General features: G+C 47.6%; 1 protein-coding gene across 7 annotated transcripts in view; it reads right to left on the bottom strand.

The window, feature by feature from the left end:
- The window catches only part of LOC134928178 (uncharacterized), a 193,712-nt gene extending 170,205 nt beyond the window's left edge, over window positions 1-23,507 (bottom strand). For 3 of the 7 annotated variants that reach the window (XM_063923617.1, XM_063923615.1, XM_063923612.1), the window contains exon 1: window positions 23,331-23,506. Coding sequence is in view for 2 of the 7 variants with exons in the window: in XM_063923612.1 (XP_063779682.1) it covers window positions 23,331-23,348 (18 nt within the window). In the remaining 5 variants the exon portion in view is untranslated. Of the gene's footprint in view, window positions 1-23,252 lie in introns of all 7 variants that reach the window. The other 4 variants (XM_063923616.1, XM_063923614.1, XM_063923613.1 and 1 more) reach the window with 2 other exon arrangements.
- Between the last annotated feature and the right edge of the window lie 3,263 nt (window positions 23,508-26,770).

The following is a 26,770-nucleotide window of genomic DNA, read 5'->3' on the forward strand; positions in this document are numbered from 1 at the left end:
GCAGGGCAGTCTGGAGCGACTGCTGATGCTGACATCTGGTCCGGACTGAAGGACCTGACAACGATTACGGACATGTCGTCTACTGTCACTGCATATGATTCTCTCAACATTGATAGAATGGTGGAGGATTATATGAGTGACCGCATCCAAGTAGGCACGTCACACAGTCCGTACTTATACTGGCAGGAAAAAGAGGCAATTTGGAGGCCCTTGCACAAACTGGCTTTATTCTACCTAAGTTGCCCTCCCACAAGTGTGTACTCCGAAAGAGTGTTTAGTGCCGCCGCTCACCTTGTCAGCAATCGGCGTACGAGGTTACATCCAGAAAATGTGGAGAAGATGATGTTCATTAAAATGAATTATAATCAATTCCTCCGCGGAGACATTGACCAGCAGCAATTGCCTCCACAAAGTACACAGGGAGCTGAGATGGTGGATTCCAGTGGGGACGAATTGATAATCTGTGAGGAGGGGGATGTACACGGTGATATATCGGAGGGTGAAGATGAGGTGGACATCTTGCCTCTGTAGAGCCAGTTTGTGCAAGGAGAGATTAATTGCTTCTTTTTTGGGGGGGGTCCAAACCAACCCGTCATATCAGTCACAGTCGTGTGGCAGACCCTGTCACTGAAATGATGGGTTGGTTAAAGTGTGCATGTCCTGTTTTGTTTATACAACATAAGGGTGGGTGGGAGGGCCCAAGGACAATTCCATCTTGCACCTCTTTTTTCTTTTCTTTTTCTTTGCATCATGTGCTGATTGGGGAGGGTTTTTTGGAAGGGACATCCTGCGTGACACTGCAGTGCCACTCCTAGATGGGCCCGGTGTTTGTGTCGGCCACTAGGGTCGCTAATCTTACTCACACAGTCAGCTACCTCATTGCGCCTCATTTTTTCTTTGCGTCATGTGCTGTTTGGGGAGGGTTTTTTGGAAGGGACATCCTGCGTGACACTGCAGTGCCACTCCTAGATGGGCCCGGTGTTTGTGTCGGCCACTAGGGTCGCTAATCTTACTCACACAGCTACCTCATTGCGCCTCTTTTTTTCTTTGCGTCATGTGCTGTTTGGGGAGGGTTTTTTGGAAGGGACATCCTGCGTGACACTGCAGTGCCACTCCTAGATGGGCCCGGTGTTTGTGTCGGCCACTAGGGTCGCTAATCTTACTCACACAGCTACCTCATTGCGCCTCTTTTTTTCTTTGCGTCATGTGCTGTTTGGGGAGGGTTTTTTGGAAGGGCCATCCTGCGTGACACTGCAGTGCCACTCCTAGATGGGCCCGGTGTTTGTGTCGGCCACTAGGGTCGCTAATCTTACTCACACAGCTACCTCATTGCGCCTCTTTTTTTCTTTGCGTCATGTGCTGTTTGGGGAGGGTTTTTTGGAAGGGACATCCTGCGTGACACTGCAGTGCCACTCCTAGATGGGCCCGGTGTTTGTGTCGGCCACTAGGGTCGCTTATCTTACTCACACAGCGACCTCGGTGCAAATTTTAGGACTAAAAATAATATTGTGAGGTGTGAGGTATTCAGAATAGACTGAAAATGAGTGTAAATTATGGTTTTTGAGGTTAATAATACTTTGGGATCAAAATGACCCCCAAATTCTATGATTTAAGCTGTTTTTTAGTGTTTTTTGAAAAAAACACCCGAATCCAAAACACACCCGAATCCGACAAAAAAAATTTGGTGAGGTTTTGCCAAAACGCGTTCGAACCCAAAACACGGCCGCGGAACCGAACCCAAAACCAAAACACAAAACCCGAAAAATTTCAGGCGCTCATCTCTAGTTCAAACCAATGAGATTTGAGAAAGTCCAAAACAACATTGAGATCCCACGGTGCCACTGGAGGCACCACAGGGGGCTGTATATGCAGCACTCCCTTAACAAAAGTCTGGACTTCAGGAACTGAAGCCAATTCTTTTTGGAAGAAAATCGACAGGGCCGAAATTTGAACCTTAATAGATCCCAATTTGAGACCCATAGACAATCCTGATTGCAGGAAATGTAGGAATCGACCCAGTTGAAATTCCTCCGTCGGAGCACTCCGATCCTCGCACCACGCAACATATTTTCGCCAAATGCGGTGATAATGTTGCGCGGTTACTTCCTTCCTTGCTTTAATCAAAGTAGGAATGACTTCTTCCGGCATGCCTTTTTCCTTTAGGATCCGGCGTTCAACCGCCATGCCGTCAAACGCAGCCGCGGTAAGTCTTGAAACAGACAGGGACCCTGCTGAAGCAAGTCCCTTCTCAGAGGTAGAGGCCACGGATCTTCCGTGATCATCTCTTGAAGTTCCGGGTACCAAGTCCTTCTTGGCCAATCCGGAACCACTAGTATCGTTCTTACGCCTCTTTGCCGTATAATTCTCAATACTTTTGGTATGAGAGGCAGAGGAGGAAACACATACACCGACTGGTACACCCAAGGCGTTACCAGCGCGTCCACAGCTATTGCCTGCGGATCTCTTGACCTGGCGCAATACCTGTCCAGTTTTTTGTTGAGGCGAGACGCCATCATGTCCACCATTGGTCTTTCCCAACGGGTTACCAGCATGTGGAAAACTTCTGGATGAAGTCCCCACTCTCCCGGGTGAAGGTCGTGTCTGCTGAGGAAGTCTGCTTCCCAGTTGTCCACTCCCGGGATGAACACTGCTGACAGTGCTATCGCATGATTCTCTGCCCAGCGAAGAATCCTTGCAGCTTCTGCCATTGCACTCCTGCTTCTTGTGCCGCCCTGTCTGTTCACATGGGCGACTGCCGTGATGTTGTCCGACTGGATCAACACCGGTTTTCCTTGAAGCAGAGGTTCTGCCTGGCTTAGAGCATTGTAGATTGCTCTTAGTTCCAGAATGTTTATGTGAAGAGACGTTTCCAGGCTCGACCACACGCCCTGGAAGTTTCTTCCTTGTGTGACTGCTCCCCAGCCTCTCAGGCTGGCGTCCGTGGTCACCAGGATCCAATCCTGTATGCCGAATCTGCGGCCCTCCAATAGATGAGCACTCTGCAACCACCACAGAAGAGATACCCTTGTCCTTGGAGACAGGGTTATCCGCTGGTGCATCTGAAGATGCGACCCTGACCATTTGTCCAACAGATCCCTCTGGAAAATTCTTGCGTGGAATCTGCCGAATGGAATTGCTTCGTAAGAAGCCACCATTTTTCCCAGGACTCTTGTGCATTGATGTACAGACACCTTTCCTGGTTTTAGGAGGTTCCTGACAAGCTCGGATAACTCCTTGGCTTTTTCCTCCGGGAGAAAAACCTTTTTCTGAACCGTGTCCAGAATCATCCCTAGGAACAGCAGACGTGTTGTCGGAATTAACTGGGATTTTGGAATATTCAGAATCCACCCGTGCTGTTTTAGCACTTCTTGAGACAGTGCTAATCCCATCTCTAGCTGTTCTCTGGACCTTGCCCTTATTAGGAGATCGTCCAAGTATGGGATAATTAATACGCCTTTTCTTCGAAGAAGAATCATCATCTCGGCCATTACCTTGGTAAAGACCCGAGGTGCCGTGGACAATCCGAACGGCAGCGTCTGAAACTGATAGTGACAGTTCTGTACGACGAACCTGAGGTACCCCTGGTGTGAGGGGTAAATTGGAACGTGGAGATACGCATCCTTGATGTCCAAGGATACCATAAAGTCCCCTTCTTCCAGGTTCGCTATCACTGCTCTGAGTGACTCCATCTTGAACTTGAACTTCTTTATGTACAGGTTCAAGGATTTCAGATTTAGAATAGGTCTTACCGAGCCATCCGGCTTCGGTACCACAAATAGAGTGGAATAATACCCCTTTCCTTGTTGTAAAAGGGGTACCTTGACTATCACCTGCTGAGAGTACAGCTTGTGAATGGCTTCCAAGACCGTCACCCTGTCGGAGGGGGACGTTGGTAAAGCAGACTTCAGGAAACGGCGAGGTGGATCCGTCTCTAGTTCCAACCTGTACCCCTGAGATATTATCTGCAGGATCCAGGGATCTACCTGCGAGTGAGCCCACTGCGCGCTGAAATTCTTGAGACGACCCCCCATCGCCCCCGAGTCCGCTTGAGAAGCCCCAGCGTCATGCTGAGGCTTTTGTAGAAGCGGGGGAGGGCTTCTGTTCCTGGGAAGGAGCTGCCTGTTGCTGTCTCTTCCCCCTTCCTCTGCCTCGTGGCAGATATGAATATCCCTTTGCTCTCTTGTTTTTAAAGGAACGAAAGGGCTGCGGTTGAAAAGTCGGTGTCTTTTTCTGTTGGGGAGTGACTTGAGGTAAAAAGGTGGATTTCCCGGCTGTAGCCGTGGCCACCAAATCCGATAGACCGACACCAAATAACTCCTCCCCTTTATACGGCAAAACTTCCATATGCCGTTTTGAGTCCGCATCGCCTGACCACTGTCGCGTCCATAAACTTCTTCTGGCCGAAATGGACATAGCACTTACCCGTGATGCCAGTGTGCAGATATCCCTCTGTGCATCACGCATATAAAGAAATGCATCCTTTATTTGCTCTAAAGACAGTAAAACATTGTCCCTATCCAGGGTATCAATATTTTCAATCAGGGACTCTGACCAAGCTACCCCAGCACTGCACATCCAGGCTGTCGCTATAGCTGGTCGTAGTATAACACCTGTATGTGTGTATATACTTTTTTGGATATTTTCCATCCTCCTATCTGCTGGATCTTTAAGTGCGGCCGTCTCAGGAGAGGGTAACGCCACTTGTTTTGATAAGCGTGTGAGCGCCTTGTCCACCCTAGGAGGTGTTTCCCAGCGCGCCCTAACCTCTGGCGGGAAAGGGTATAAAGCCAATAACTTCTTTGAAATTAGCATTTTTTTATCGGGGGCAACCCACGCTTCATCACACACCTTATTTAATTCATCTGATTCAGGAAAAACTATAGGTAGTTTTTTCACACCCCACATGATACCCTGTTTTGTGGTACCTGTAGTATCAGCAATATGTAACGCCTCCTTCATTGCCAAAATCATATAACGTGTGGCCCTACTGGAAAATACGGTTGATTCGTCACCGTCGCCACTGGAATCAGTGCCTGTGTCTGGGTCTGTGTCGACCGACTGAGGCAAAGGGCGTTTTACAGCCCCTGACGGTGTTTGAGGCGCCTGGACAGGCACTAATTGATTGTCCGGCCGTCTCATGTCGTCAAACGACTGCTTTAGCGTGTTGACACTATCCCGTAATTCCATAAATAAAGGCATCCATTCTGGTGTCGACCCCCTAGGAGGTGACATCCCCATATTTGGCAATTGCTCCGCCTCCACACCAATATCGTCCTCATACATGTCGACACACACGTACCGACACACAGCAGACACACAGGGAATGCTCTTAACGAAGACAGGACCCCACTAGCCCTTTGGGGAGACAGAGGGAGAGTTTGCCAGCACACACCAAAAGCGCTATATATGACAGGGATAGCCTTATAATAAGTGCTCCCTGTATAGCTGCTTTAATAATATAGTTTTGCCACAATTTTGCCCCCCCTCTCTTGTTTTACCCTGTTTCTGTAGTGCAGTGCAGGGGAGAGCCTGGGAGCCTTCCTGACCAGCGGAGCTGTGTGAGGAAAATGGCGCTGTGTGCTGAGGAGATAGGCCCCGCCCCTTTTTTCGGCGGGCTCGTCTCCCGCTCTTTAGTGGATTCTGGCAGGGGTTAAATATCTCCATATAGCCCCCGGAGGCTATATGTGAGGTATTTTTAGCCAAAAAAGGTTTTCATTTGCCTCCCAGGGCGCCCCCCTCCCAGCGCCCTGCACCCTCAGTGACTGCCGTGTGAAGTGTGCTGAGAGGAAAATGGCGCACAGCTGCAGTGCTGTGCGCTACCTTAAGAAGACTGAGGAGTCTTCTGCCGCCGATTCTGGACCTCTTCTCGTTTCAGCATCTGCAAGGGGGCCGGCGGCGAGGCTCCGGTGACCATCCAGGCTGTACCTGTGATCGTCCCTCTGGAGCTAATGTCCAGTAGCCAAGAAGCCAATCCATCCTGCACGCAGGTGAGTTCACTTCTTCTCCCCTAAGTCCCTCGTTGCAGTGATCCTGTTGCCAGCAGGACTCACTGTAAAATAAAAAACCTAAGCTAAACTTTTCTAAGCAGCTCTTTAGGAGAGCCACCTAGATTGCACCCTTCTCGGCCGGGCACAAAAATCTAACTGAGGCTTGGAGGAGGGTCATAGGGGGAGGAGCCAGTACACACCACCTGATCGTAAAGCTTTACTTTTTGTGCCCTGTCTCCTGCGGAGCCGCTATTCCCCATGGTCCTTTCAGGAACCCCAGCATCCACTAGGACGATAGAGAAAGGATTATTTTCCGGTGCATGTGCAGGCGAGACCCGGAACACATGTCCAACTGGTCCCGCAAAAACCATTTTGGCATTTGACCTGCTCACCGAATGGCCTCGTAGGCCGCAACCATCTTCTGCATCAACAGAACGTATTGATGGGTTTACACTATTGCAAATCTGATCCGACTCTGGATCCTCAGATCTCTTTCCACAGGAAAAAACAAATTCTCAACAGATCAGTATCTAATCTTATCCCCAACTCCGACATCTGCGTCGTTGGGATTAACAACGATTCTCTGTGTCGAAAAGAACTGTCAGATAGAAACAACGATTTGTACCACTTGTTTCTTGACCTCGCCGTAGTCAGGAGAGCGTCCCAGTACAGAATAAGAATGGCTCCTACTATTGAAGGAAAACCATCATACTGCCATCAGTCCGGTGAAATGGCAATGACAATCCTGAATAGCAAACCCAGGTAAGGTTAATGCGGATGAAACCGCATTTAAACCCTTTTTTTTGTTTAACAGGTTGGAGATCCCTGCCCTGAGAGATTCCATCTTGTAGTAGAAATCTTTTTGTGATTGTTCTGACCGAGCTGTCCGAGCTCAGAAACACGAAAAAGCTTGAATAACAGCTCTTTTTTTTTTGTGACAGGGACCGCAGAACAATGTCCTGATCCTGACCCAACTCTTGTATGGCGTCGCATACTACCTCCCCGTCCAGAGGAGAATCGGTAAGATCTATTTGAAAATCAGTGAGGGGAATCATCTGGAAACTCCAGTATGTCCCCCTTTGGACTCTATTCTTAACTCACTGGTCCAAGTTCAATCCAGGACTGACTGAAGAGTATTAGACGAGTTCCCACCGGTGTGGGCTCCAGCAAGATAGACCCAGCGACATGCGGTGGATGTGGTAGAAACAGAGGACGATATCTGCTTCTGTGAACTTGAAAAGGCTGCAGACCTCTTACCTTTTCACCTTCCTGTACCTGCAAAGAAGGGGAAAAAACGGTATCCAACTGGTCAAAATGACTGCATCCTACAAAAAATGCGTCACCAACCGTTGTGAGGGAACATAGCTCAAGAAGGTAGACTTACCAGTGGTATCTGCCGAGATCAACTTAACAAAGCCATCCCCAAACCAGGTTACACCTTCATAGGGAAGATACTCCAGTATTTTTCGGAGTCAGCCTCAGCATTCCCTTGGTGAATCCACAACGCCCTCCTAGTCGAGACGGCCACGGAATTGGCCCGCAAACCCAAGAGTCCCATACCTCTTGTAGTCGCACGGCAGCATGCTGCCATGTTCTAGATAAGACCCAACTCTATAATATCCCATCTCTCCCAGGGTAATTATATCGGATGACAAGGTAACCGATTATTTCTGAATACAAGCACTCCCCCATGCGTATGTAATGCAAATATCATCAAAGCATATAATTAAAATATCACTTAGCTTCCTGTATACGATCCGTTGTGACAGGGCCCCGTGCAAACCAGGGGTTGACTTTCACTTTATTCTATCCACGGCGGGAAAAGAATAACACTCGGACTCCTCATGAGGATTCGAGACCATCTTGTCACGGCTGACCTAGAGCTTCATCAACAGACCAGCACATGAGAAGGAATAACTTTACTTCAGCATTCATAATAAATTATAATATGAATATACACATTTAAATACACATATACACACATATAACTATATATACATCTCATATATATATATATATATATTGTCAGGAACAGCAGGGTCCCTAGTGACCTTAATGTGTTCTGATTGTGTATGGACATGTACTGAATGCCAAGGTTGTGGATCTTAGCAGGAAACATTATGGCCGACATAAGACATAGTATTCGTGTCGACAACAGGGAGTAGTAACTGGGCAAAATAACATCTTTGCGACCCGAGGGGTCTGAGGGAAATATATACATAATTTTAATATCACGCCCCCACAAATACTATCACGTCTGTGCTCGTGCTACAGCTCAATGCAACCGTACCATATATATATATATATACAGGTATAGGTTTTTTACATTATCATGTTATTTTACACCCAGTCATAATAGCTGGTGCCGACAGAGTAATCCACATACGTCTGTGTCTCCCATACAGTGTTTTCTTTGGAAAAGCTTACAACTACTGACATACTGACACTTAATTTCATTATTATACTGGCGGGGGTCAGTATACAGTGCCTATGCACTATAATCTCATGAATCAAGTACCATCAGGAGTCGGCAATGCCGACAGAGGGATTCCTATAGCTGTTTGTGGCAGAGCACTCACATGTCGACGCCCGTGTACTAAACACCCACTGACATTGCTATAATGGGTAGATTCCTGACAGGGAAAACACAGAAACTTTTACTAACTCATTTACCACACGCTCATTAAATATATACTAGGTGATTCATCGCGCCCTACGGGCGATCTTCACACCGTTGGAAGGGGCTACGCCCCTGTAACCTCTGTACGTCGTCTCCCTATGTCCCCAGCTCCCTCCATATAGCGGGTCCGGAGGATGAGGCCGACTACCTGGGGGGGCTCAGTGGCAGGGGACGGAGCGTACGGGCTATCCCGCGCGGTCCCTCGTTGTCCCGTTGGCAGCAGCATCTCCCTGTGTCCCCAGCTCCCTCCATATAGCGGGTCCGGGGGATGAGGCCGGTTACCTGTAGTGGCTCAGTGGCAGGGGACGGAGCGTACGGTCTGTCCCGCGCGTCCCTCGCTGTCCCGTTGGTGGCAGCGTCTCCCTGTGGGTCCGGGGGATGAGGCCGGCTACCTGGTGTGGCTCAGTGGCAGGAGACGGAGCGTACGGGCTGTCCCGCGCGTCCCTCGCTGTCCCATTGGCGGCAGCGTCTACCTGTGTCCCCAGCTCCCTCCATATAACGGGTCCGGGGGATGAGGCCGGCTACCTGGGGGGGGCTCAGTGTCAAGGGAGGGAGGTGTCAAAGTCAGAAAAATATCACTATGCACACTGCCATATTTGCACCTCATACATGTCCGCGCTGCGCATGCGAGCGCTCTCCCGTGCGTGCGCATACCCGCTGTTACGTGCACCCGCAGGCGCACTGTATGCGCATTTACGGTAGAGTTTCTGTGTGCCCAGCGTGCGACTCAATCGTTACATAATTCAACCATATAATGTATTTTATAAGTTAATATCCCCCTGAGTCCAACAGGTATCAGTGGGTCTCAAATGGCTCTTTGACCTTAGAGATCCCCCAAACAATAGTTTGCATGTTGTGAGGGCTTCACATGGTGTTATGCATAGGTAAGCACAGGAATAGTAATTGAAGATTAATTGTATTCCAAATCAGTATCTTTCCCGCAGACGGAGTACAATAGCCTTTAATTACACTGAGCTTTGAGACTCAATGAGGAGGGCCAACACCTGTGTTTACCAATGGGTTAGGATTTGTCTCCAGAAGAATGATTGCTGAGATGTCATTGTCTCAACTGAGAGTAGACAGTGAGATAGTATTCGCCAAACAATAGCTTCCCACAAGACAGGAATGTGTTGGTCATCACCCATTGTTTTGCATAACCAAGGCCACTGATGCAGCTGGCTCACATGCTGTGAGGGACACACACATCTTGTTGTTGACACACCCCCAGAGCTGGAATGAGGGTATGATATACCCACTGGAGATCACAGGGCTCACTCACTCACTCACACAGCTACCTGGCACCCAGCAGCATGGAGGCTACATCCCCAGGACTGACCTACAAACTAAAGGCTAAGTATTGAATTCACATGGCTAGATAAGGAAATCTAGATAGATTGCTTTAAGGTCAATGGTGCTGGATTAAATAGGATATTGTAACTTGGTTGTGTGATTGTTGGGTGTTTGTGTTGACACTCTGTGAAGTCTGTGATGAATTGGAACAGTAGACAATCTGTAGCATAGTATTTGTGGTATTTGTTTGCCTATGGTGATTTAAAATAGATTGTGCTGGTTAGTTATAATATATCTTGTTAATCATAAATACCACCATGCAGTTACGTTTGAACATGTGCTGGTAGCAATGGCAGGCTGAGATGTGTGGTTACATTGTGATCTGGTCTTGTGATGAATATGCTCTGGTTATTGAGATACTGAAGTTGTTTGGAATGTGAAAGTGAATAAGATGGTTCTAGGAAGTTGGATTGAAATTGTGAAAGGTGATTTAGATGGTTTGGAATTGTAAAATCAGAACATATGCATTGTTCTGAGGCTTGGACATTTTGGAATAAAATGGAGTCTTGTGTCTTCTGCTATGTGATTGTGGTGTAGTAGAGAGTGCCATGTGTTTGGACCTGCAAATCTAAAATGGCTGCTGCCGGGTATTTTCCCCTCCCCCTTTCAACCATGTGGTGCAGTCTTTGGAATCATGGGAGCTTTAATAAAATGGAGTCTAGCTTCTGTCCCATGCGGTATTGTAGGGTTGTGTATATAGGGACTGCCAGTATGGGTAAGGTCAAGTATTTTCTCCACAAAGATTCTCAGCATTGAATAACTGCGCAGCGATTGTTCCTCACATGTGTAAGCTTCGCTGCAACCATATTGATCTTCTTGTTATTGTGAGCCAATCTCTCTCTCTCTCTTCTCCTCTTTCTCTCTTATTTTCTCTTAAATAGTAATTGTATTATATTTCCTGTGTAGTTATCTGGTTAGGTAGTCTATGTTATATTGTAGTGTATGATTTGTATTTGTATTAATTCTTTTGCAAGTATATCATTCATAATATATATATTAGGCGTTGGACCCTGAGCACGGTATCTGTGTATTTCTTATAGTGTTAAGTATTCTCAGAGCGTCGGTGACGCTAGAACAGCTTTAAAGGTAATAAGGTTATACTGTGTTGCATTTACACTCTACCACTACACAGAGGTTTACAGTATAAGTACATTCCTTAAGGTATAGTTAAGGGAGTACCCTTGCGGTACTTTTTGCGCCAATTGCGTACTGTGTGTTCTTTAACCTTTAACGTGTTTTTAATAAGATAAATATTTAGCTTTGTTAGATGGGGGCTCGTCCGGGATATCACGATCTTAATGATGCACTGTACATTACAAACGCGGCTGTAATTGACCGGCTAATGATGGACATCTCGCAAAATGCTGAAAAAAAAAAAAAAAAAACATCCACGTTAATGTATTGTGGTATCAGTAAGACGCTGATAGGAAATTTTAAGGGACAAGGCGTTTCTCATAATATTTAAGATGCTAAAATGTATTTTTATTGTCGCAAAACCAGGTTCAAATGGATCATATCGTGTTTGATTAAGATTAGATTGTTTATCTGTTTAAGTAGGTTTAAAAGTACATTTAAAAGTTACTTTGGGAGCTAGCATGGTGATTTTCTTTATGGCAGGAGAGGCCGCATGGTCTGTCCACCATTTTGTGTGACCCTCATGGAGGTGGAAGGGGGAGGAGCAGCGGCCATTTTGGGAAGGTCAAATTTTTTTTTTTTTTTGAACGGCTGATTTTCAGTTGACTCAGGAAATAATCAGCCATCCATTGTCAAAAAGAAATCATCATTTAATGAGTTTTTTAATGCATTTATTTAATCTATATCATAGTCAATCATAAGTAATAGTGATTGGTACTTATATGTAAAATCTATATGCGTGTGCTTACATCAATGTATGTTATTAGATTAAATTTAGAATTGCATTTTCATCTGTGTACTTTCACATATCTCACCTTCCTGTTTGCCATTTGAATTGATAAACGTGCTAAGAGAGATTTGTCGCTATTTAAATAGTTAAAGTGTAAAAGTAATACATTAAGGGGTAAATTGTAAGACACACGCACAGCTTTACCTGAGATACAAGGAAAGACCTGTGTGGTGCTTGGTAGATGATTACAGTTAAAGATCATCTACATTGATAAACGTGCTAATTGTATTTTTGTGGCCAGCGTACACGTGTCTCTAACAAAAGACTGAGACTCGCGAACGCAACACAAAGGCCGACGCACGCAGCGTATATTACGCAACGGAGCGTACGGGTACGCCCACGTAACTCAAATCACAAGTGTTAATTTTTTTCAACGCGATAAATAGCGCAACGCGGTAAATAACGCAAGGCGATAAATCGCGCAAATCTATTCTAACATTCGAAATTTAAATTAACAGATCCTTCTCCTAATTGGTAACACATCTGGTCTAAAGAGAAATTTCTGCGCAGAAATAGAAACAAAAGTGTATATGTGGTGAGTGAGTGTTTGTTTTTACAATTTTTGAAGTTGAACCACAAGAAAAGTCGAGTTCTCGTGAGGTACATGCGTGTAAGTGACGTACATGGTGGCTAGGGAGGCATCCCTGGTTAAAACATACAATTTGAGCATTAGAGTGTAGCAGACCAGGAGGTCATACTGTAACAGACCAGGAGGTCATAGCAGACCAGCAGGTTTAGGTACAGCAGACAAGGAAGTCCGCTATACAGTCCACAGGCACAACACCCATATAGGCCATACAAGCTCTGGCTGAAGGAATTCGCAGCCGTAATTTTCGATTCCACTGGTCGCTCCGTACATAAGATTAGTTGCTTATGTGCTGAACGATTGGACCGCACGTAATTGTGTACATTAGTAAACCTGACCGGTACTATTTGTGTACGAAGGTCATAAACGCTATTTGTACATTCTAACGTGATTTGTGTAATTTTTTTTATTTTAAGGGAGGTTCGCTGCTCACTCAGGAACTATCCAACAACCAATAGTTACTGGAAAGAGTAAGTGTTCTTCGGATCACCCTCACAGGTTCCAGTAAATAGAGGTTCAGGTCGCAGGGGCCCTGGGTCGAGTACGCCAGCACCATATCGGTGTGATCAGGTCGTATTGGTCGGCGTGGGCGAGTGAGTGGGGTACTCGGTAAACCGCCACCGTCAGCCTATTTTGAACATTTTGGTTTGCGTAAGGGTTGGCTGAATAAAGCAACACCTTCGAACTATGGGGGCCACTTGTTCAGGTAGGGGGCGATCAACCTCGGTTCGGGTTGATTCAGTGAACCGACCAGTCGGGTCGGAAAAGGTATGTAATGTGTGAGAAATACGGAAGTCACACAGAAGCTTTATGTGATGAATGGGAGTGAATGACAGTACATGACGGGGAGAAATTCCCAAGAGTAGGTAGCTTCAGCACAGAAGTGTTAACGAATTTAAGGAGAAGGATATGTCTCATTAAATCAGCAAAGAGACGAATCAAGCATTATGATTGTTTGCAGTTATGGCAACAGGAAAGTGAAATGCAAAGAAATGTAACTTACATACCTAACTTTCATCTTGAGAGGAGAGACATGGCAATGGAGAGAATTGTGGTTGCGGAGAAAGGCACAAGGTTGTACGATAAAAACGCACTTAGTAACTGTCTTAAGAATGAAAGTGTAAAATGTAACAATGTTTATGAAAATGAAAGTGTAAAAAATTACAAATGTTAACCTGTGCAAGTCGCACCCCATGTCAAACTTCCCTCAGGAATACGAACAAGAAAGTGAGCCCAGCACGATGTCGGCACCTCTCCCAGCAACCATCACACAAGACATCCAGGTGGACGCGACCAAATCGGTAAAGGCAATAATCAAACCCCCTAACGGAGGGTCAGGTGAGGTCGTGTCCACAGAGAGATCGCTGATTTGGAAGGAATATTGCATCATCGGAATGTTCGTTTGGAAGACTGAGAGACAGCACCTTTGAGATGACAGCAGAACAAGAAGAACAACAAGACTAGAGAACTTAATTATCGTGACAAGTTTCTCTCCCCCTCAAACTGTTTTCCTGTACCCCCATTACAAATTTCTTCTTTTCTCCTCCTGTAAGATGGACTTGCCCCAAGAGACTGTGACCCGGATTTTCCTGTTGACCATGATGTTAACCAGAACAATCTGTTCCGGCGAGAGTACCAGTGAGGTCGAGAAAGGATCCAGAAAGGTTCCGATGACTGAGACGGAGGTGTAAATTTCCAATAGCAACACAACCACCAAGCAAAGGCGAGTACCGGAAACAATCTAGCAGCCATGTTATTTGTAAACATTGTGAAGGATTGTTAGTTGAAGAAAACTGTATCTGTAGGCTCTGTGACAACGTAGTGGAGGATGGGTGCATTAAGAAATGCCAATCCAGTTTTAATATCCATATGGACCGGCATCCATTGAGTGACTATCACTCCTTAGTGGGTAGTGTGTTAAATAAAACAGATTGTTGGGTATGCTCTCAAGTACCTCAAGGTCATAGCAAACCAGGGCTAGTACCATTTCCTTTAACGTTAGGGGAGGTACTTGAGTTAAGTGGTGGGAGACCGGTGGACAGGAGGTTTAATATCTCCAGCCCTCCTAGTTTGAAGCTCCACCAATACCATGTGGATAGGTCCCTATTATGTTTTAACATCTCCAATCCCCGAAAGCCGGGAAATTGGGAAGTGTCATGGAGTAACCAAACCATGACCTTTTCATATAGAGCAGATAGAATGCCGACAGATACAGAGCTTATACGCCACATAGCCAGTAGAGGAAAATCTTTCCGGTATAGGTATACCTTAGGAAATAGGATTACGAGAGTTGGAGAGGTATCACCAGGATACTGTGCACATATCGTACAACCTGATACGTGTACTAAGCAGATGGAAGAATTAGGGTTAGGAGATTTCACATGGAAGGTGTGTAATATGGTTATGTCCTACTCCGTCCCATATGTTCTCCCCGATGATGCATATTTCATATGCGGGAGAAAGGCGTATGAGCGTCTTGCCCCAAACTCTGAAGGATTGTGTTATATTGGAAAAGTACTACCTGAGGTAATGAGTCTAAGGAGTGAGGAAACTGTAATTCCAATGGACTTGATTTATGACCCAACGGTAGAAACAATGATGTGATGAAAATGCGATTTCTACGGTCCGTTTCTTTCACCTGTTTTTCCGTTTTCTCCAAGGTAAAAAGACCCACTTGGACGAGGAGTTTGATGAGCCGATATACAGACAACAGATGGATTAAAGAAGAAGTTTTGACAACCTGATACACAGATTTTTGATGAACTATGCCATGGATCCCCAGTTTCCCTAGAAATTTTAAAATTACGCTAGCACAACACTTTTGTAAATCTATGGACATTGACAGCTTTTGCTCGCACCTTATGGGCAAAAGCACAAAGAAGACTGCATTCAACAGACACCGAACAAGACCTCAATCGACGAATGTTCATTAACCTGACATAGAATACCACTGCATTTACCGTAATTATGTCTTATCTTCATCTCTACAACCCTCAGGTAATTATACACATAGTCGATAGGGAATACAGGCACAGATATCAGCAATCACATATTCCCCCATTCATGTATCATCAACTAAAATGTGCTCCCCCATTTTGTTACAACCACAGCCGAAAAGAGCTCGGTAAAGTTTGACAGCCCATCCACAGACCCGTACCACGGGATAAGAAGGAATTCAAATGTATACTTCGCAATACCTCGAAGCTTGATTTAAAACACGTACGGCACGATGATACATGACCCCCCAAACATGGATTCATACACACATGCTTTTGCTATCTCACTAGGTCATACCCTTTTCACACCTTCTCTTTCTCCTCCCCAACCCAACCATGGAAATGTATTTACACTTGACATATATTTTTCTCCTTTTGAAATGTTTTAGGAAGTGGCAGTTATTGTTGACTGCCAAAGAGTAGACTGTCAAAGTCAGAAAAATATCACTATGCACACTGCCATATTTGCACCTCATACATGTCCGCGCTGCGCATGCGAGCGCTCTCCCGTGCGTGCGCATACCCGCTGTTACGTGCACCCGCAGGCGCACTGTATGCGCATTTACGGTAGAGTTTCTGTGTGCCCAGCGTGCGACTCAATCGTTACATAATTCAACCATATAATGTATTTTATAAGTTAATATCCCCCTGAGTCCAACAGGTATCAGTGGGTCTCAAATGGCTCTTTGACCTTAGAGATCCCCCAAACAATAGTTTGCATGTTGTGAGGGCTTCACATGGTGTTATGCATAGGTAAGCACAGGAATAGTAATTGAAGATTAATTGTATTCCAAATCAGTATCTTTCCCGCAGACGGAGTACAATAGCCTTTAATTACACTGAGCTTTGAGACTCAATGAGGAGGGCCAACACCTGTGTTTACCAATGGGTTAGGATTTGTCTCCAGAAGAATGATTGCTGAGATGTCATTGTCTCAACTGAGAGTAGACAGTGAGATAGTATTCGCCAAACAATAGCTTCCCACAAGACAGGAATGTGTTGGTCATCACCCATTGTTTTGCATAACCAAGGCCACTGATGCAGCTGGCTCACATGCTGTGAGGGACACACACATCTTGTTGTTGACACACCCCCAGAGCTGGAATGAGGGTATGATATACCCACTGGAGATCACAGGGCTCACTCACTCACTCACTCACACAGCTACCTGGCACCCAGCAGCATGGAGGCTACATCCCCAGGACTGACCTACAAACTAAAGGCTAAGTATTGAATTCACATGGCTAGATAAGGAAATCTAGATAGATTGCTTTAAGGTCAATGGTGCTGGATTAAATAGGATATTGTAACTTGGTTGTGTGATTGTTGGGTGTTTGTGTTGACACTCTGTGAAGTCTGTGATGAATTGGAACAGTAGACAATCTGTAGCATAGTATTTGTGGTATTTGTTTGCCTATGGTGATTTAAAATAGATTGTGCTGGTTAGTTATAATATATCTTGTTAATCATAAATACCACCATGCAGTTACGTTTGAACATGTGCTGGTAGCAATGGCAGGCTGAGATGTGTGGTTACATTGTGATCTGGTCTTGTGATGAATATGCTCTGGTTATTGAGATACTGAAGTTGTTTGGAATGTGAAAGTGAATAAGATGGTTCTAGGAAGTTGGATTGAAATTGTGAAAGGTGATTTAGATGGTTTGGAATTGTAAAATCAGAACATATGCATTGTTCTGAGGCTTGGACATTTTGGAATAAAATGGAGTCTTGTGTCTTCTGCTATGTGATTGTGGTGTAGTAGAGAGTGCCATGTGTTTGGACCTGCAAATCTAAAATGGCTGCTGCCGGGTATTTTCCCCTCCCCCTTTCAACCATGTGGTGCAGTCTTTGGAATCATGGGAGCTTTAATAAAATGGAGTCTAGCTTCTGTCCCATGCGGTATTGTAGGGTTGTGTATATAGGGACTGCCAGTATGGGTAAGGTCAAGTATTTTCTCCACAAAGATTCTCAGCATTGAATAACTGCGCAGCGATTGTTCCTCACATGTGTAAGCTTCGCTGCAACCATATTGATCTTCTTGTTATTGTGAGCCAATCTCTCTCTCTCTCTTCTCCTCTTTCTCTCTTATTTTCTCTTAAATAGTAATTGTATTATATTTCCTGTGTAGTTATCTGGTTAGGTAGTCTATGTTATATTGTAGTGTATGATTTGTATTTGTATTAATTCTTTTGCAAGTATATCATTCATAATATATATATTAGGCGTTGGACCCTGAGCACGGTATCTGTGTATTTCTTATAGTGTTAAGTATTCTCAGAGCGTCGGTGACGCTAGAACAGCTTTAAAGGTAATAAGGTTATACTGTGTTGCATTTACACTCTACCACTACACAGAGGTTTACAGTATAAGTACATTCCTTAAGGTATAGTTAAGGGAGTACCCTTGCGGTACTTTTTGCGCCAATTGCGTACTGTGTTCTTTAACCTTTAACGTGTTTTTAATAAGATAAATATTTAGCTTTGTTAGAGGGCACGGGCAACTTACCAGACTGGCCCTCGCTTGTTATTGTAATGTCTGGCAGCAACTCCCTGTGTGAGCGGGCACCCAGCAGGAGGCAATTAATAAAGTGGCAGCTGAACGGGCTGCCAGTGACAGTGCTGCCTGCCGCTATGTGTCCAATGGCTAGCGGCGGGGGTCGTGCCCTCGATGGAGGCGGAAGCAATGGCTTGTGGAGGGGGACGGGGCCGAGACGGCGTGTTAACCTGCTGGCGCTGGGATGAGGCTGGTTTACCTCGTGTGGCTGAGTGGCAGGGCTGATGGAGCGTACGGGCTGTCCCTCATGTTCTTTCGCTGTCCCGTTAGCGGCAGCGTCTCCCTGTGTGAGTGGTGGGCCAGCAGCTGCACGGGCTGCCAATCACAGCGCGTCCTCGCGGCGTCTGGCCAATGGCGGGTGGAGTGTGCCGGGGGCTCCACGGAGGGAGACTCAACCAATGGCTGGCGGAGGGGGGGGACCGCATGAGAGTTTGAACCAATGGCTGGCGAGGGGGAGGCGGAGCCGCAACGGAGCCTTAAGCTGGTGCTGTGGCCGGGGGCTCGACGGAGGGAGACTCAACCAATGGCTGGCGGAGGGGGCGGCCGCATCGGAGTTTGAACCAATGGCTGGCGAGGGGGGGTGGAGCCGCAACGGAGCCTTAAGCAGGTGCTGCTGCCAGAGTCTCGACGAAGGGAGACTCAACCAATGGCTGGCGGAGGGGGGGGGGGCCGCATCGGTGTTTGAACCAATGGCTGGCGAGGGGGGGCGGAGCCGCGATGGAGCCTTAAACTGGTGCTGCTGCCGGGGGCTCGACGGAGGGAGACTCAACCAATGGCTTGCGGAGGGGGAAGAGGGGGGGGGGGGCCGCATCAGATTTTGAACCAATGTCGGGCGGGGGGGGCGGAGCCACGACGGAGCCTTAAGCTGGTGCTGCTGTCTCTGCACAATCGCGGCCACTATCTTATAACCTGCGGGCAGTTATGTATCCAATGTTCACATATATATTAGGGAAGATCTCCTATGGCTATCTCCTAATCTCCTATATATATTAGGGCAGATCTATGGCTTGACTCTGCCCAGCTATGTGACTCCGCCCAGCGTTAGCAAATAAGGCACAAAGTCACAGATCTGGGCTAATATGTAGGAGATAGTGCTTTTTTGAACCTATATTGCACTAAACTGTGCCCCCCCCCCTCATTTTACACTGTTAGCTGTTCAACAGTGTTTTGGCGGGGCCAGCGTCTCTGTGAGGAGAAAATGGCGCTGTGTAGAGTTGTGAGGGCTAGGCCACGCCCCCTTCTCGGTGCACTTCAGTCCCGCTAGTTTTTTACATTATTATACTGGCGGGGGTCAGTATACAGTGCCTATGCACTATAATCTCATGAATCAAGTACCATCAGGAGTCGGCAATGCCGACAGAGGGATTCCTATAGCTGTTTGTGGCAGAGCACTCACACATGTCGACGCCCGTGTACTAAACACCCACCGACATTGCTATAATGGGTAGATTCCTGACAGGGAAAACACAGAAACTTTTACTAACTCATTTACCACACGCTCATTATATATATACTAGGTGATTCATCGCGCCCTACGGGCGATCTTCACACCGTTGGAAGGGGCTACGCCCCTGTAACCTCTGTACGTCGTCTCCCTATGTCCCCAGCTCCCTCCATATAGCGGGTCCGGAGGATGAGGCCGGCTACCTGGGTGGGGCTCAGTGGCAGGGGACGGAGCGTACGGGCTGTCCCGCGCGTCCCTCGTTGCCAGGTATATATGAGGTATATTGCTGCCCAGGGCGCCCCCCCTGCGCCCTGCACCCTTGTAGTGCCGCTTGTGTGTGGGAGCAATGGCGCGCAGCGCGACCGCTGTGCGGTACCTCCGAGACTCTGAAGTCTTCTGCTGTCACTGAAGTCTTCTGTTCTTCCTTTATTCACCCGGCTTCTTTCTTCTGGCTCTGTGAGGGGGGTGACGGCGCGGCTCCAGGAACGAGCAGCTTGGCGAACCAAGTGATCAGACCCTCTGGAGCTAATGGTGTCCAGTAGCCTAGGAAGCAGAGCCCTTGAACTCAGAAGAAGTAGGTCTGCTTCTCTCCCCTCACTCCCACGATGCAGGGAGCCTGTAGCCAGCAGGTCTCCCTGAAAATAACAAACCTAACATAAAGTCTTTTAAGAGAAACTCAGGAGAGCTCCCCTAGTGTGTGTCCAGTCTCTCTGGGCACAGAGTCTAACTGGAGTCTGGAGGAGGGGCATAGAGGGAGGAGCCAGTTCACACCCATTCAAAGTCTTATAGTGTGCCCATGTCTCCTGCGGATCCCGTCTACACCCCATGGTCCTTTTGGAGTCCCCAGCATCCTCTAGGACGTAGGAGAAATACTGGATGTACACTGCTCAAAAAAATAAAGGGAACACTAAAATAACACATCCTAGATCTGAATGAATGAAATATTCTTATTAAATACTTTGTTCTTTACATAGTTGAATGTGCTGACAACAAAATCACACAAAACTTATCAATGGAAATCAAATTTATTAACCCATGGAGGTCTGGATTTGGAGTCACCCTCAAAATAAAAGTGGAAAAACACACTACAGGCTGATCCAACTTTGATGTAATGTCCTTAAAACAAGTCAAAATGAGGCTCAGTAGTGTGTGTGTGGCCTCCACGTGCCTGTATGACCTCCCTACAACCCACACAAGTGGCTCAGGTAGTGCAACTCATCCAGGATGGCACATCAATGCGAGCTGTGGCAAGAAGGTTTGCTGTGTCTGTCAGCGTAGTGTCCAGAGCATGGAGGCGCTACCAGGAGACAGGTCAGTACATCAGGAGACGTGGAGGAGGCCATAGGAGGGCAACAAACCAGCAGCAGGACGCTACCTCCGCCTTTGTGCAAGGAGGAACAAGAGGAGCACTGCCAGAGCCCTGCAAAATGACCTCCAGCAAGCCACAAATGTGCATGTGTCTACTCAAACGATCAGAAACAGACTCCATGAGGGTGGTATGAGGGCCCGACGTCCACAGGTGGGGGTTGTGCTTACAGCCCAACACCGTGCAGGACGTTTGGCATTTGCCAGAGAACACCAAGATTGGCAAATTCGCCACTGGCGCCGGATTGCGATTTCGGCGGGTCCCGCCTAGGGGACCCTCTTACCTCCTCCCTGAACTTGCGGCCACGCCATCCCGGAGAGCAGCGTTGGGTGTGTGCCTGATGAAGCCAGCGCGCCTCCGCTGTAAGTACCCGGCAACCAGGGCGCGGGAGTATACAGCACCGCTGGGGGAAGTGAGGGAGCCGCAGCACGCTATGTCAAACTGACATATAGAACTTCTAAGCGCCTGTGCTGCGGGACCCTTGAAGTCTTCTTTCTTCAGAAAAGCTCCCTGTTAGCAGCCTCACTGCAGGCACCAACTTACAAATTGAGCTCCAGTGCCTGGAGACGGGGTTATAGAGGAGGCGGTGCAAAGCATCCTGGGAACAGTCAAAGCTTTAGCCTGTTGGTGCGTCGGATCAAGATCCAACTCTACACCCCGATGTTATTCCCTGTGGAATACCAGTGTACCCCACTGCAGTAATTGACTTTTTACTGTCTCAATGTCTGACCAGGTATGGGTAGCCATGTTGCTGTGCTGGAGCTTCTGCTGCTGTATAGTGTCTGTTTGGAAGCTGCTGCAATAAATATCTGCATGTGCCCAGCGTGACTTCAGAGTGTCTGTTTGTTTGCAAGCTGCTTCAATGTGCCTGCATGTACCCTGCGGAGTGTCTTTGTGCAAGCAGCTCCAATAGCTGTGCCCAGCGTGTCTCCCAGTGTCTCAACTCCACATTTAGAGGCTGCTGTGATGGCTGCATGCGCCCAGCGTGTCTCCCAGGGATGACATCTTCCTGTACCCCAGAAGCACCAATTAGCATCTCAGAGTGTTAATCGGGTCTGAAAACATGGGTAATGACCGTTTCCACTGCACAATTACCTGGGTCATTACCATGTTCAACCCAGGTAGCTTCCCGAGTAGGATCGTTTCCACTTACTAAAAACCTGTGTCGATGCGCGCCCCCATGCAAAAACACTGGTAAATGTAGCTAGTGGACAAGGGGTATAATACTGAAACCTCAAATAGCTTCTAATAGCCTCATTTGGTGTGTCATGAAAAATGCAACTTAGCTGCGCCTTGTTTAACGTCCCATGACATAATTTCCAAACGCTGTCTCATCCTGTGCTGTTAACGGGTCCAACTCGTGTTCAACCCTGGTCGATACCTGTGTTGAAATGCCAGGTCGTTGAACCCGGGCTATTTCAACTGGGTGCTTTCACATTGCACAATATCCTGGATTGCTGCGCGATCACGTGATATAGGGGGTCATTCCGAGTTGATCGCTAGCTGCCGTTGTTCGCAGCGCAGCGAACAGGCTAAAAATCGGCATTTCTGCATATGCACCGCAATGCGCACGCGCGACGTACGGGTACAAAGTCCTTTGTGGTTTTGCACAGGTTCTAGCGAAGCTTTCAGTCGCACGGCCAAACGCAGGAAGATTGACATGAAGTGGGCGTTTCTGGGTGGCAACCCACCATTTTCAGGGAGTGCTTAGAAAAACGCAGGCGTGTCGGGGAAAACGCAGGCGTGGCTGGACGAATGCTGGGCGGGTGTGTAACGTCAAAAGCCGTCCCTCCGTCGTTAGAATCAACGCACACAAAGAGTAACTACAGGGCTGGTCTTGTTTTGCACAAAAAGATTTTGCAGGCGCTCTGCTGCACAAGCGTTCGCACTTCTGCAAAGCGAAAATACACTCCCCAGTGGGCGGCGACAATGCGTTTGCACGGCTGCTAAAAGTAGCTAGCGAGCGATCAACTCAGAATGACCCCCGTAACCCGGGATATTGCTGACAGCGTGAAAGGGTTATAGCTTATCCAATCATTTGCCTGCAAATATTGTTTATATATGCTGAACTGTATAGCTGCTCAGGGGCTCATTTACAGTTGGTCAGAAGTTAATTTTATGATCCGCCTGTTATGCCATGCATCTGCTGTCTGCACTGAATGGGATATACCTCCCACAGTAGTGGGAGTGCTCTTTCTAAAGAAACAGAGAGAGAGAGAGAAAATATCTAGTTTCAGTTAGCCCAGGCTCTATATATTAATGCAGATAGTGGTGCCCATTTATACAAAAAAAATCTCAGTCAGGTCATATACTGTATGAAGTGTATAACCAAGGCCAATATAAACGTGTTATAAATACAATCTACCGTTATTCTCTGCACCAGTGCTGTGCTAGAGATGCGCAGTAATACGCACCTATCCCCGATACCCTGACTTGCACGCACCAGCCTTAGTGGGGACATCAGGTAGGTAGGTAGGTAGGGGACTATTATTTCTCCGGTCTACCCGGGAGTTGACGCCATGACTGTGGAAGCGTATAGTGCAAGCCAGCAGGTCCGCCACCAACGGCGGCCGGGGGCCGTTACTGTGGTTACCGCGCGTTAGCTAGCCCCCAGCACCGCGCTTCTGTCACACACGCCGCTGGTGCACGCGCAATCGCAATCCGTGCTGCTGCGTGGCCTCACTATGCCGGGTACAGCAATAGCATAGCCTGGTGGGGTGACTGCCTCACTTCTGTGTTTGTTTTTCCTGTAGTTTTAAAGACTATTTAAAGCCGAATAATTTAGTTTTGACAGGTGTAGTGATGTGATGAACTCAAAATGATAATTGAGTCAAACTAATGCTGATCCGCATAGTTTCATGTGCAGTAGAGCAAATGTGGGTGTTGGGTGTGGGCCGTGGGGTCTTGTTCACAGTTAAGCCAGATTTCACTAAACAAGCCTGAAACAGGTCAAATGCGTGTCAGAGACAGTGGTGTCCAGTCTGCACTGTCGGGTCCACATTATTGGCACACTCAACATACACAAGGGGTGGTATTCAGTTTGCCGGCTGTTGGGATCCCGGCGCTCAGTATACCGGCGCCAGAATCCCGAAACCCCGGCATACCGACACCTATTCTCCCTCTTGGGGGTCTACGACTCCCCTAGAGAGAACTCGGCCGCCGGCAAACCATATTACACCCTAAAGTATTCACCTTTTCTCTGACGTCCTAGTGGATGCTGGGAACTCCGTAAGGACCATGGGGAATAGCGGCTCCGCAGGAGACTGGGCACAAAAGTAAAAGCTTTAGGACTACCTGGTGTGCACTGGCTCCTCCCCCTATGACCCTCCTCCAAGCCTCCGTTAGATTTTTGTGCCCGAACAAGAAGGGTGCACACTAGGTGGCTCTCCTGAGCTGCTTAGTGAAAAAGTTTAAGTATAGGTTTTTTATTTTCAGTGAGACCAGCTGGCAACAGGTTCACTGCACCGAGGGACTAAGGGGAGAAGAAGCGAACTCACCTGCGTGCAGAGTGGATTGGGCTTCTTAGGCTACTGGACATTAGCTCCAGAGGGACGATCACAGGCCCAGCCATGGATGGGTCCCAGAGCCGCGCCGCCGGCCCCCTTACAGAGCCAGAAGACAGAAGAGGTCCGGGAAATCGGCGGCAGAAGACGTCCTGTCTTCAATAAGGTAGCGCACAGCACCGCAGCTGTGCGCCATTGCTTTCAGCACACTTCACACTCCGGTCACTGAGGGTGCAGGGCGCTGGGGGGCGCCCTGAGACGCAATAAAAACACCTTAGATGGCGAAAAATACATCACATATAGCTCCTGGGCTATATGGATGCATTTAACCCCTGCCAGTTTTTCCTTAAAAAAGCGGGAGAGAGGCCGCCGAGAAGGGGGCGGAGCCTATCTCCTCAGCACACAAGCGCCATTTTCTCTGACGTCCTAAGTGGATGCTGGGGACTCCGTCAGGACCATGGGGATAGCGGCTCCGCAGGAGACAGGGCACAAAAGTAAAAGCTTTAGGATCAGGTGGTGTGCACTGGCTCCTCCCCCTATGACCCTCCTCCAAGCCTCAGTTAGATTTTTGTGCCCGGCCGAGAAGGGTGCAATCTAGGTGGCTCTCCTAAAGAGCTGCTTAGAGTAAAAGTTTTGTTAGGTTTTTTATTTTCAGTGAGTCCTGCTGGCAACAGGCTCACTGCTACGAGGGACTTAGGGGAGAGAAGTGAACTCACCTGCGTGCAGGATGGATTGGCTTCTTAGGCTACTGGACACCATTAGCTCCAGAGGGAGTCGGAACACAGGTCTCACCCTGGGGTTCGTCCCGGAGCCGCGCCGCCGACCCCCTTGCAGATGCCGAAAAGTGAAGAGGTCCAGAAACCGGCGGCAGAAGACTCTTCAGTCTTCATAAGGTAGCGCACAGCACTGCAGCTGTGCGCCATTGTTGTCAGCACACTTCATAGCAGCGGTCACTGAGGGTGCAGGGCGCTGGGGGGGGCGCCCTGGGCAGCAATGATAGTACCTTATTCTGGCTAAAAATACATCACATATAGCCCCTGGGGGCTATATGGATGTATTTAACCCCTGCCAGGTCTCAGAAAAACGGGAGAAGAAGCCCGCCGAAAAGGGGGCGGGGCCTATTCTCCTCAGCACACAGCGCCATTTTCCCTCACAGAAATGCTGGTGGGAAGGCTCCCAGGCTCTCCCCTGCACTGCACTACAGAGACAGGGTTAAAACAGAGAGGGGGGGGCACTTATTTGGCGATATGTATATATATATTAAAATGCTATAAGGGAAAAACACTTATATAAAGGTTGTCCCTGTATAATTATAGCGTTTTTGGTGTGTGCTGGCAAACTCTCCCTCTGTCTCCCCAAAGGGCTAGTGGGGTCCTGTCCTCTATCAGAGCATTCCCTGTGTGTGTGCTGTGTGTCGGTACGTGTGTGTCGACATGTATGAGGACGATGTTGGTGAGGAGGCGGAGCAATTGCCTGAAATGGTGATGTCACTCTCTAGGGAGTCGACACCGGAATGGATGGCTTATTTAAGGAATTACGTGATAATGTCAACACGCTGCAAGGTCGGTTGACGACATGAGACGGCCGGCAAACAAATTAGTACCTGTCCAGGCGTCTCAAACACCGTCAGGGGCTGTAAAACGCTCATTTACCTCAGTCGGTCGACACAGACACGGACACTGACTCCAGTGTCGACGGTGAAGAAACAAACGTATTTTCCTTTAGGGCCACACGTTACATGTTAAGGACAATGAAGGAGGTGTTACATATTTCTGATACTACAAGTACCACAAAGAAGGGTATTATGTGGGGTGTGAAAAAACTACCTGTAGTTTTTCCTGAATCAGATAAATTAAATGAAGTGTGTGATGATGCGTGGGTTTCCCCCGATAGAAAATTATTGGCGGTATACCCTTTCCCGCCAGAAGTTAGGGCGCGTTGGGAAACACCCTTTAGGGTGGATAAGGCGCTCACACGCTTATCAAAACAAGTGGCGGTACCGTCTCCAGATAGGGCCGCCCTCAAGGAGCCAGCTGAGAGGCTGGAAAATATCCTAAAAAGGTATATACACACATACTGGTGTTATACTGCGACCAGCGATCGCCTCAGCCTGGATGTGCAGCGCTGGGGTGGCTTGGTCGGATTCCCTGACTGAAAATATTGATACCCTTGACAGGGACAGTATTTTATTGACTATAGAGCATTTAAAGGATGCATTTCTATATATGCGAGATGCACAGAGGGATATTTGCACTCTGGCATCAAGAGTAAGTGCGATGTCCATATCTGCCAGAAGATGTTTATGGACACGACAGTGGTCAGGTGATGCAGATTCCAAACGGCACATGGAAGTATTGCCGTATAAAGGGGAGGAGTTATT

The sequence above is a fragment of the Pseudophryne corroboree genome, chromosome 5, assembly GCF_028390025.1.
Source record: "Pseudophryne corroboree isolate aPseCor3 chromosome 5, aPseCor3.hap2, whole genome shotgun sequence".
NCBI classification, from domain to species: Eukaryota; Metazoa; Chordata; class Amphibia; order Anura; family Myobatrachidae; genus Pseudophryne; species Pseudophryne corroboree.